At 44.3% G+C, this 12,322-nt stretch overlaps 1 protein-coding gene across 3 annotated transcripts in view; it reads right to left on the reverse strand.

The window, feature by feature from the left end:
* Positions 1 to 981: 981 nt before the first annotated feature.
* ints6l (integrator complex subunit 6 like) overlaps positions 982 to 12,322 on the reverse strand; it is a 29,417-nt gene continuing 18,076 nt past the window's right edge. For 2 of the 3 annotated variants that reach the window (XM_071411538.1, XM_071411540.1), the window contains 9 exons: positions 11,121 to 11,215; positions 10,883 to 10,993; positions 10,380 to 10,595; positions 8,515 to 8,641; positions 7,312 to 7,454; positions 6,964 to 7,204; positions 6,131 to 6,535; positions 4,801 to 4,894; positions 982 to 3,403 (listed from right to left, as the gene is read on the reverse strand). In XM_071411538.1, coding sequence (XP_071267639.1) covers positions 3,295 to 3,403; positions 4,801 to 4,894; positions 6,131 to 6,535; positions 6,964 to 7,204; positions 7,312 to 7,454; positions 8,515 to 8,641; positions 10,380 to 10,595; positions 10,883 to 10,993; positions 11,121 to 11,215 — 1,541 coding nt within the window. In that variant the 3' untranslated portion in view covers positions 982 to 3,294. The remainder of the gene's footprint in view (positions 3,404 to 4,800; positions 4,895 to 6,130; positions 6,536 to 6,963; positions 7,205 to 7,311; positions 7,455 to 8,514; positions 8,642 to 10,379; positions 10,596 to 10,882; positions 10,994 to 11,120; positions 11,216 to 12,322) is intronic. The other variant, XM_071411539.1, reaches the window with a different exon arrangement.

A 12,322-nucleotide genomic window follows, 5' to 3' on the forward strand; every position in this document is an offset into this window, starting at 1 on the left:
TGCTCAAAGCCAAGCGTCGGCTGGAATGGTGTAAAGCTCGCTGCCATTGGACTCTGGAGCAGTGGAAACACGATGACTCACACTTCACCATCTGGAAGTCCAACGGACAAATCTAGGTTTGGCAGATATTAGAAGAACGCTACCTGCCCCAATGCATAGTGCCAACTGTAAAGCTTGGTGGAGGAGGAATAATGGTCTGGGGCTGTTTTTCATGGTTTGGGCTAGGCCCCTTAGTTCCAGTGAAGAGAAATCCTAACGCTACAGCATACAATGACATTCTAGACGATTCTGTGCTTCCAACTTTGTGGCAACAGTTTGGGGAAGGCCCTTTCCTGTTTCAGCATGACAATGCCACCGTGCACCATGCGAGGTCCATACAGAAATGGTTGGTCGAGATCGGTGTGTGGAAGAACTTGACTGGCCTGCAGAGCCCTGACCTCAACTCCATCGAACACTTTTGGGATGAATTGGAACACCGACAGCGAGCCAGGCTTAATCGGCCAACATCAGTGCCTGACCTCACTAATGCTCTTGTGGCTGAATGGAAGCAAGTCCCCACAGTAATGTTCCAACATCTAGTGGAAAGCCTTCCCAGAAGAGTGGAGGCTGTTCTAGTAGGAAAGGGGGACCAACTCCATATGATTATGGAATGAGATGTTTGACGAGCAGGTGTCCACATACATTTAGTCATGTAGTGTATATCTGTGGGTCAGGATGCAGTAGTTAGGTTACAGATTGATACTTCAGGGCTCTCAGTCAAGGCTGTAATACATGTACGTCCCAATTGGCACCATTTTCCCTATATAGTGCAATACTTTAGACCAGAGCCGTATGGTCCCTTGACAAAAAGGGTGCCATTTTGAACGTAGACATGATTAGATGTACAAGTTTAAAATCAGAAACTTTCCCGACTGAAAGCTCAACGATAACCCAGACGACCGAACTTGTTACATTTTCAACAAGCAATTGGACATGACACAATTCCACTTACTAAGTGCACAACATATTTAATAATACACTTCATAGTACATTTTGTAATTTGTTTCTTTTATTTTTTGTTTATTTAAAAAAGAATTGTACATTTTCAATTTTATATATAACAGTTAACAAAATGGCCTTTATACAACTTCTACTCTCAAAATATTCTCTTTTTTTATGTTCTGGTATGAACACCATCCAAAAATAGTTTAGATTTATGAACAATAAAATACAATCTTTCATTTTAAAAAGAAACTTTGGGGGGGAAGACAAAAGAGAAATGGGTAGCTTGTGTTTGTTCTCTGAAATACAGAAGGTTGGTTGTTCCCCAGCTGTGCTAGTCCAGAAAAAGGTGACCGACGAACGGGGAGCAGAGAATCAATGGGGAGACTGTGACACTCGGGGCAGTTCCAGAATGGCACCCTATTCCGTATATAATGCACTAGAGTGCCGAGGAGAAGGCAGGGAGAGAGAGAGAGCGGAGACAGCAGGCCAGGCTCCAGTCCAGACCCTCAAGATGGACCCTAACAGCTGGCGTCCTCTCAGTGACTGCACCAATGTTTTATTGAACCAAGTCCACACGTTACTGAACATAGCCTACATGAAGTGTGCTATTGCTTTGAGGACAGCTCCCATGCTGGGACAGTTGATCCATGGAGGGCATCTTAGGTCAGTATGTCATTTGACATGGTATTATTTTCCTGCAGGCCCATGCAACACAAAATACCCACAGCACTCCAACACCTAGAAGACTTGAGGTAGATCAGATTTCTCATGTGAGCCACAACGCCTATGTAGTCAGTACACAGTGTGTTTCTTACATCAAATGTATATTTCTAGGCCAAACATAAATAGGCTAATGTTAAACCTTCTGATCAGTTGGCAGATATCCTTATTGCTCTAAACTGTAATGTGAGCACAGTTGTCCTACAGCTGTATTGTCAATAGTCATTACCAGTATTACTAGTAATTACACTACATGTAAAATTGCTGTAATAAGAGTTCCATTATTACATGCCTCACATGAAAAATCCTTCCTGTCCTATAATGACTAATCAGAACTGCACTACAGTGTGTGCAAGACCTGATTCAAAAGGTGTGTGTGTGTGTCAGAGATAAATAGAGAACTAGTTCCCAAAAGCCAGTTTGAGCATGGGCAGCGCCATTAAGGACTTTCACCATTTTGAAGTAGTCAACTGGGTGGGACTACCTATGGGTTAAGGAAGGATCACATGAAGGGACAAGCCAAATAATTACACTTGTGAGCAAAACGTTGGCTTTATACCTGTTCAAACAACACACTCTAGAGGACAGTATGCGCCCTTTCAGTTTGTTTACCAACTCATAGAAGTAGTAGAATAAGAAAATGGGCTACTTCAAAATGGAGATGGCCTCAATGGCACTGCCCATGCTCTCACAGACGGCATAAAGAGACAGATACAGTGATGCGATGTCTATCTAAGTCTATGGTGTGTGTGTGTGTGTGTGTGTGTGTGTGTGTGTGTGTGTGTGTGTTTTTGTGTGTGTGTGTGTGTGTGTGTGAATGAATCAATGTCTGTGGACAAACTGAATTAGCCATATGGTCAGCAATGGCATCAGTCACTAATGGAGTGGATTACATCCAGAGTCTCTTAACTTATCCCCACATTGGTCTGGCTCTGGCCCTACCCTCCTCCTCCCTCCCGAATTATAACCCCTGACCCTTCCATCTCCATGTGTGAGTGCTGTTGAGGCACAATGTCACAACACATAGATAGGGAGGGACCTCAGCTCTCTGTCGTCTCCTATATTGCCTCCTTCTTTCTCTCCATTCAACACCCAACTTTACATCCTATGGGGTGTTGTTGGACCATGTGTAAGTCATGTCTTGTGAAGGAGAGTACCCTGTTCCTGTCCATGTCTTGTGAAGGAGAGTACCCTGTTCTTGTACATGTCTTGTGAAGGAGAGTACCCTGTTCCTGTACATGTCTTGTGAAGGAGAGTACCCTGTTCCTGTCCATGTCTTGTGAAGGAGAGTACCCTGTTCCTGTACATGTCTTGTGAAGGAGAGTACCCTGTTCCTGTCCATGTCTTGTGAAGGAGAGTACCCTGTTCCTGTACATGTCTTGTGAAGGAGAGTACCCTGTTCCTGTACATGTCTTGTGAAGGAGAGTACCCTGTTCCTGTCCATGTCTTGTGAAGGAGAGTACCCTGTTCCTGTCCATGTCTTGTGAAGGAGAGTACCCTGTTCCTGTACATGTCTTGTGAAGGAGAGTACCCTGTTCCTGTACATGTCTTTGTGTTTCTGAGCAGGGACCTCTGCAGGCCACTTCTTCACTATCTACCATGGTCGTTGTAAAGGCGGACAGCAGGGAGCTGCAGCTCCTTCTCCTCAATCAACTCCAGAGCTGTCTCCAACTGCTGGATCAGCACCCGCTTCTTAAACCTGGGAGGAGAGGAAAGAGAGAGAGAGAGAGAAAGAGAGAGAAAGAGAGAGAAAGAGATAGGGGGGGAAAGGGATGGAAAGAAATAAGTACAGAGGAAAAATGGAAGGAAACAGAGGCCATGAGGTTTGCAACTGCATTGCAGTGGAGGTGTTATACGACCGGATGCAACGACTGCTTTGACGAAGCAGAATAATGACTGCAATGTACTTATGGCCCACAATTTATGTCTGCAGTGTACAGTGTACTGACAGCACTAAACCTGGGGAGGAATCGCAGATAGAGCTCTAAATGGGTAACAGCAGTGAAGTAAGTAGGTTACTATGCTTTCAAATCATTTTGAGCATACTTTCAAATTAAGAATTACTATGCTTTCTAATTAAGAATTACTATATGGTAAATTAATAATTATTATGCTGTCAAATTAAGAATTACTATGCTTTTAAATTAATAATTACTATGCTTTTAAATTCAGAACAGTGTCCTTATCTTAAGTTGGACACTAGCATTTTTTATTTCCAAATATCACACAGACCGATGTAACCACCCTTGCTGAAAATTAATATAATGAATGAATGATGAAAGCAAGATTGCAGCAATATTCTCCTACACAGTGGAGCTTAGTTACACTGTGTTGTTTTCATTGTTCTCAGTCTGTACTGTGGGTAGTCTGGTGTAGACAGACAGACGGTGGGTCAGTCTGTACTGTGGGTAGTCTGGTGTAGACAGACAGACGGTGGGTCAGTCTGTACTGTGGGTAGTCTGGTGTAGACAGACAGACGGTGGGTCAGTCTGTACTGTGGGTAGTCTGGTGTAGACAGACAGACGGTGGGTCAGTCTGTACTGTGGGTAGTCTGGTGTAAACAGAAAGACGGTGTGTCAGTCTGTACTGTGGGTAGTCTGGTGTAGACAGACAGACGGTGTGTCAGGTTGTACTGTGGGTATTCTGATGTAGACAGACAGACGGTGTGTCAGTCTGTACTGTGGGTAGTCTGGTGTAAACAGAAAGACGGTGTGTCAGTCTGTACTGTGGGTAGTCTGGTGTAGACAGACAGACGGTGGGTCAGTCTGTACTGTGGGTAGTCTGGTGTAGACAGACAGACGGTGGGTCAGTCTGTACTGTGGGTAGTCTGGTGTAGACAGACAGATGGTGGGTCAGTATGTACTGTGGGTAGTGTGTTGTGGACAGACAGACGGTGTGTCAGTCTGTACTGCGGGTAGTCTGGTGTGAACAGACAGATGGTGGGTCAGTCTGTACTGTGGGTAGTCTGGTGTAAACAGACAGACGGTGTGTCAGTCTGTACTGCGGGTAGTCTGGTGTGGACAGACAGATGGTGGGTCAGTCTGTACTGTGGGTAGTCTGGTATGAACAGACAGACAGACAGACAGTGGGTCTCACCTGGCAGCCTCCTTGATCGCGTGATGGATGAAGTACCTCTGGACCGTCACAGACCCCTTCACCTCCTCCAGCAGCCTGAATATGGTCTCATAGTCTGGGAACAAGGACAGGCACAGTCAGGGGTCAGTGGAGGTGGTCCAGCAGATGGAAGATAAGGGACTTCTCTACACTATAAAGGGAATAGGGTGCCCTTTGGGACACGACTCAGCACTCTTCTAAGTAGTATGTGTATCACGACTCAGCACTCTTCTAAGTAGTATGTGTATCACGACCCAGCACTCTTCTAAGTAGTATGTGTATCACGACTCAGCACTCTTCTAAGTAGTATGTGTATCACGACTCAGCACTCTTCTAAGTAGTATGTGTATCACGACTCAGTACTCTTCTAAGTAGTATGTGTATCACGACTCAGTACTCTTCTAAGTAGTATGTGTATCACGACTCAGTACTCTTCTAAGTAGTATGTGTATCACGACTCAGTACTCTTCTAAGTAGTATGTGTATCACGACTCAGCACGCTTCTAAGTAGTATGTGTATCACGACTCAGTACTCTTCTAAGTAGTATGTGTATCACGACTCAGTACTATTCTAAGTAGTATGTGTATCACGACTCAGTACTCTTCTAAGTAGTATGTGTATCACGACTCAGTACTCTTCTAAGTAGTATGTGTATCACGACTCAGTACTCTTCTAAGTAGTATGTGTATCACGACTCAGCACTCTTCTAAGTAGTATGTGTATCACGACTCAGTACTCTTCTAAGTAGTATGTGTATCACGACTCAGCACTCTTCTAAGTAGTATGTGTTTCACGATTCAGTACTCTTCTAAGTAGTATGTGTATCACGACTCAGTACTCTTCTAAGTAGTATGTGTATCACGACTCAGTACTCTTCTAAGTAGTATGTGTATCACTACTCAGTACTCTTCTAAGTAGTATGTGTATCACGACTCAGAACTCTTCTAAGTAGTATGTGTATCACGACTCAGCACTCTTCTAAGAGGTATGTGTATCACGACTCAGCACTCTTCTAAGTAGTATGTGTATCACGACTCAGTACTCTTCTAAGTAGTATGTGTATCACGACTCAGCACTCTTCTAAGTAGTATGTGTATCACGACTCAGCACTCTTCTAAGTAGTATGTGTATCACGACTCAGTACTCTTCTAAGTAGTATGTGTATCACGACTCAGCACTCTTCTAAGTAGTATGTGTATCACGACTCAGTACTCTTCTAAGTAGTATGTGTATCACGACTCAGCACTCTTCTAAGTAGTATGTGTATCACGACTCAGTACTCTTCTAAGTAGTATGTGTATCACTACTCACTGCGGCCAGGTTTGCGGACCTCCTTGATGACCCGTGTGCGCAGCTCAGCATTGCTGCCATCTAGTGGGGCTATGGTGACCGCCTCAGGCTCAGCTTGGTCTGCTCCATTTTCATCTCCCTCCAGCTCTCCCTCCTGGTCCCCCTCACAGCTTTGCTGCTGTCTCTCTGAGGGGGGAAGCTCATCCAGGCCACCCTCCCCCAACCTGTCCTCCTCCACGCCACTGTCCTCCCCACTGTCCCCCGCACACATCCCAGGCCTCTCACTCTCTTTCTCCTCCAGGATGAGTGCATTTGTGCCCCCTCCCACACCGTCCACCACCATTCCAGGCCAGCCGTCCCCTGATTCAGGCCCCACACCCCCCTCCCCGTTACTCTCTGTGCCCAGCACGTTGTTCCCCACTGCTCCTGTGGGGGGCAGAAGAGCACATTTCATGACATTATCAAGATGATGAACACCCTCAACAGGGAAACTGTTTTAAATGAAGATCCATTTTATATTGAGGTTAAAGTTTTATGTCTGCATGTCATTTTCTGACCACTAACTAACACTTTCAGTAGACTGAGATCTGCCATTTCCATACTGTATGTGTCCAGTTCTATTACACTCATATAGCAATCAATACAAACTGAAATCCATGAGCATACAACATATCATTAAAAACATTATTTAAACAAAAACAAATGTTTAAGTGTCAGTCAGGATGGAAGGGAATTTCTCTGGGAGTTGATGCAGTTCAGATGGTATCGAGAGAAGAAGAAGTGTTGATGGTCTCGGAGGGATCCAGTCAGTCGGCATCAGAGAGACAGTCAGGTCCGAAGCCTCAGCAACTCACCCCTACCTTTGTGCAGTGGGATGGGCTTGATGATGCCATCCTGGCCCTGGGCCCCGTTCCCATTGGACCCCTTCCCCACTACATGGTTGGTGATGATTGGTGGAGTCTGGGGCCGACGCAATAAAGGGGACATACTCCGCCTTCTCTTCAGAGCAGCCCCCGAGTTGGGGTCCCCCGTAATGCCTCTCTTCTTGCTTTGGGGACCCGTTACAAACTCATCTGCCTCATCAATCATCATCCCCTGGGATCAAGAACAAACAAACCAAGTGGTTGTAGAATGATGATGTCACACTATTATCACTGCTGTTTTTGCTGATCTCTGCTGTGTGTGTGTGTGTATGTTTGTACCTTCTTGTCCTGTTTGAATGGGTTGCCGAAGGTGTGCAGGCGTTTGGGTTGGTCAGGGTCGATCTCTCTCAGAGGAGACGGCATCATCTTTAGATACTCCTGATAGTTGCCCATCTGAACCATGGGTATACTGTGAAGGTAGTCTAACAACCAGCACATACTCAATGTCAAAACAAATTAATTTAATTTCAATCAGCATAAAAGCCCACTGTTGTATTCATTCATTTACCATATAAATACATTCTTAGGGTGGCTAGTATCAACAGTTCGTGACATTTTTCCACTTCTTACATAATCTTTTCATACTGTAGTCAATAGACTGACAAGAATAATCTAACTGATGATTCATTCTTTAGATTCTAAACCGTTGGGGGAGGGGGGGAGGGGCACTAAGCTGACATATGGAATTTTACTATGGATCATTTAGCTGTTTGATTTTGAATTTTAGGACCTCTTTAGGTATAAATAATAATATAAAACAATGTTTTGATAAAATATAGATGTTGGCCTTTACTACTATAGCCCATAGAAACACATTGAATAACACATTCATTCATTTCAAAATGACAGTCACAAAATAAATCATAAGAAGCAAGGTTTTGAAGTGTCTGTCCTAAATCTAAGGAGATATATATATATTTTTACACATATTTAACCCCTTTTTTTTGGGTAGGAACAAAACTACCGTCATACTTCCATTTCTTTTTTTTTTTAAATGTACCGGTTAATTTCAGACAAGTCCCATGACACTTGTGGGGGTCGTAGAGCAAAAACAGAGAACACCATCATGTTCATGAGAATCTCCCCTTTCCACAATGGGGTTTGTAGCCCAAATGGTTCGGACGCTACCAAACAGAAGGTGGCACATCGTCGGTACCGACAACTCTCCTGACACTTGGTGGGGGCCGTAGAGTAAAAGTTTGTAGGTCAAACCATTCAGACGTTTACATGAAAAGACTGATTTTCAGGATGTCTCATGGTCTGACAAACACCGCTCTAGCTCTGTCACCTTTCACCTCAGATGCAGAAGTGCGACACTGGCGGGCAGATGCGGTGGATTGAGAAGCATCCAATGCAAAAAAACTGATATCTCTAGCTTAAACTGACGGATTTTGATGGGGATTTTTTTGTTATGTAACTTAGATTGACGCACCAGTGCATCAACCGACTCTAGGGGGTTAAGCAGCTTTCAAGCCTGCCTACCTTCATCTTGTCCTCTGATAAGTTTCTGAGTAGTCCTCAGAAGGTTGGAGCGCATCCGTGTCAGCTGATCCAGAAGGTTCCGTCTTGGGATGTCATAGGCGTTCCGATACGCCTGAGGCTTTAGATCCTGAGGAGATCGGAAGTAATGAGATACAGAAACCCTGTCTGCCACTTCAATCTAGGAACATCGTCTGCGTCCCAAATGGAACCCTATTCACTGGGCTCTGGTCAAAAGTTGTGCACTATATACAGTGGGGAGAACAAGTATTTGATACACTGCCGATTTTGCAGGTTTTCCTACTTACAAAAATCCAGAAAATCACATTGTATGATTTTTAAGTAATTAATTAGCATTTTATTGCATGACATAAGTATTTGATCACCTACCAACCAGTAAGAATTCCGGCTCTCACAGACCTGTTAGTTTTCCTTTAAGAAGCCCTCCTGTTCTCCACTCATTACCTGTATTAACTGCACCTGTTTGAACTCGTTACCTGTATAAAAGACACCTGTACACACACTCAATCAAACAGACTCCAACCTCTCCACAATGGCCAAGACCAGAGAGCTGTGTAAGGACATCAGGGATAAAATTGTAGACCTGCACAAGGCTGGGATGGGCTACAGGACAATAGGCAAGCAGCTTGGTGAGAAGGCAACAACTGTTGGCGCAATTATTAGAAAATGGAAGAAGTTCAAGATGACGGTCAATCACCCTCGGTCTGGGGCTCCATGCAAGATCTCACCTCGTGGGGCATCAATGATCATGAGGAAGGTGTGAGGGATCAGCCCAAAACTACACGGCAGGACCTGGTCAATGACCTGAAGAGAGCTGGGACCACAGTCTCAAAGAAAACCATTAGTAACACACTACGCCGTCATGGATTAAAATCCTGCAGCGCACGCAAGGTCCCCCTGCTCAAGCCAGCGCATGTCCAGGCCCATCTGAAGTTTTCCAATGACCATCTGGATGATCCAGAGGAGGAATGGGAGAAGGTCATGTGGTCTGATGAGACAAAAATAGAGCTTTTTGGTCTAAACTCCACTCGCCGTGTTTGGAGGAAGAAGAAGGATGAGTACAACCCCAAGAACACCATCCCAACCGTGAAGCATGGAGGTGGAAACATCATTCTTTGGGGATGCTTTTCTGCAAAGGGGACAGCACGACTGCACCCTATTGAGGGGAGGATGGATGGGGACATGTATCGTGAGATCTTGGCCAACAACCTCCTTCCCTCAGTAAGAGCATTGAAGATGGGTCGTGGCTGGGTCTTCCAGCATGACAACGACCCGAAACACACAGCCAGGGCAACTAAGGAGTGGCTCCGTAAGAAGCATCTCAAGGTCCTGGAGTGGCCTAGCCAGTCTCCAGACCTGAACCCAATAGAAAATCTTTGGAGGGAGCTGAAAGTCCGTATTGCCCAGCGAAAGCCCCGAAACCTGAAAGATCTGGAGAAGGTCTGTATGGAGGAGTGGGCCAAAATCCCTGCTGCAGTGTGTGCAAACCTGGTCAAGAACTACAGGAAACGTAAGATCTCTGTAATTGCAAACAAAGGTTTCTGTACCAAATATTAAGTTCTGCTTTTCTGATGTATCAAATACTTATGTCATGCAATAAAATGCAAATGAATTACTTAAAAATCATACAATGTGATTTTCTGGATTTTTGTTTTAGATTCCGTCTCTCACAGTTGAAGTGTACCTATGATAAAAATTACAGACCTCTACATGCTTTGTAAGTAGGAAAACCTGCAAAATCGGCAGTGTATCAAATACTTGTTCTCCCCACTGTATGGCATAGGGTGCCATTTGGGATACAGTTATCCTCTCAGGCATCTCAGAGTTTCACCCTGCCGGTTCTGTACCTTGTTGAGCAGTGCAATCTGAAAGCCGGCAAACTCCTTGAAGTTGATGTCTGCAAGGCGGAGGGACATCTCTCCGGTGATACCCTGCAGCAGCTGCTTGAAGTCTTTGCGGTGGGCCAGGGACAGGGTGTTGGAGTGGTTCTTCACCTTTATCCCAGTCTCTTGGGGAGCCTTCTTCCCTACAGACACGATCAGGCGATCCGACTCCATCTTTGCCTGCAGACAGAGAAAGAGACAAAGACAGGTTCTTTATTCACTAATTCACACCAGCTGGGTGTGCTCCTAAAGTGTATTCAGACCTACATAAGTGACCCTTGTTAAACACGTATCACGTTGTATGTACAAACTTTGAAAGCTATAGATATATACTAAGTCTAGGTGTGCATCCCAAATGGGACCCTATTCCCTATATAGTGTACTACTTTGGGCCCTGGTCAAAGTAGTGCACTACATAGAGAATAGGGTGACCTTTAGGATGCTACCCAGGTGAAGGGAAGCCCCACCTGCTGGCTAAGCTTCTTTAGGTAGGAGATGACACTGTAGCTGAGGCCACAGTCCATGTTGTCGGAGATGAGGTTGGGCGCTCCCATCATTCTCAGTGCCTTCTTCAATGGCTGTATGGAAACACAGAGAGCCCATAGAGAAAGTGCATCACCATCAAACAAACATGAAATACATATAGCACATATGGATACAAATATATATTTACATATATGACATTGACCAAGAACAGTACATTACCAAGAGAAAGTAAGGAGGCATGGTCTTCAGGTAGATCTCAAAGGCCTGCCGCCACTTTAGGTTTGGCTTCAGTTTGTGCACTTTAAACAGGTCATCTGTGAAGACAGCAGGGTTGGGGGTTGGGAAGAGGAAAAAGACCTGAGACAAGCATAATCATCCAAGAACACCCAGAGATTGGCAATCAGAAAGTATCTTGTTACAAAATACCCTAAAGACCAATGTATCAGAATAATCTACACAAAACTGCGTATTTTTTATTTATTTAATTGAAATACATACATTTGCACGTAAAACAACCTGTGACCTTCGGTTTACATGCTATGAACAGTACCAATATCCCACTTCATATATTGTTAGTCTTCAGAGCTTTGTGGCCCCTATTACTCAACATACACTGCATTGGTGTCAGAAATGAGATTCCATGCCTTACCATGAGTATCATTTAATCAGAGGTGCAGATGGAGGCATAAAGGGGTTTGACATAAAGTTGAGGTACAGGAATCACTTCCCAAATGACAGAGAGTGTAGTGATAGTATGGCAATAACAAAAAACAAGAGTTCACTTCCACCTTTGGGACCATATTCACGGCACTATCCTCGCTCCTCCTCCACCAATACCTCTCAGGGCAACACGATAGTGACCTAACATTTCTTAAACCAATGCAGCAAATTTGGGGTGATATGGGGCATCAAAATTCTGAAGCATTATAATATATTTTGAAAATACAAAATACCATTCTCTGAAGTATGTTCTTCCAAATACATGGGGATTTTGGTCAGGTTACTCAGGCCTTCCAAATACATGGTGATTTTAGTCAGGTACTCAGGCCTTCCAAATACATGGTGATTTTAGTCAGGTTCTCAGGCCTTCCAAATACATGGGGATTTTATTCAGGTTCTCAGGCGTTCCAAATACATGGGGATTTTATTTAGGTACTCAGGCCTTCTAAATACATGGTGATTTTAGTCAGGTACTCAGACCTTCCAAATACATGGTGATTTTAGTCAGTTCTCAGGCCTTCCAAATACATGGGGATTTTAGTCAGGTACTCAGGCCTTCCAAATACATGGTGATTTTAGTCAGGTTCTCAGGCCTTCCAAATACATGGGGATTTTATTCAGGTTCTCAGGCGTTCCAAATACATGGGGATTTTATTTAGGTACTCAGGCCTTCTAAATACATGGTGATTTTAGTCAGGTAC

This window comes from Salvelinus alpinus, chromosome 7 (genome assembly GCF_045679555.1).
Source record: "Salvelinus alpinus chromosome 7, SLU_Salpinus.1, whole genome shotgun sequence".
Lineage (NCBI taxonomy): Eukaryota > Metazoa > Chordata > Actinopteri > Salmoniformes > Salmonidae > Salvelinus > Salvelinus alpinus.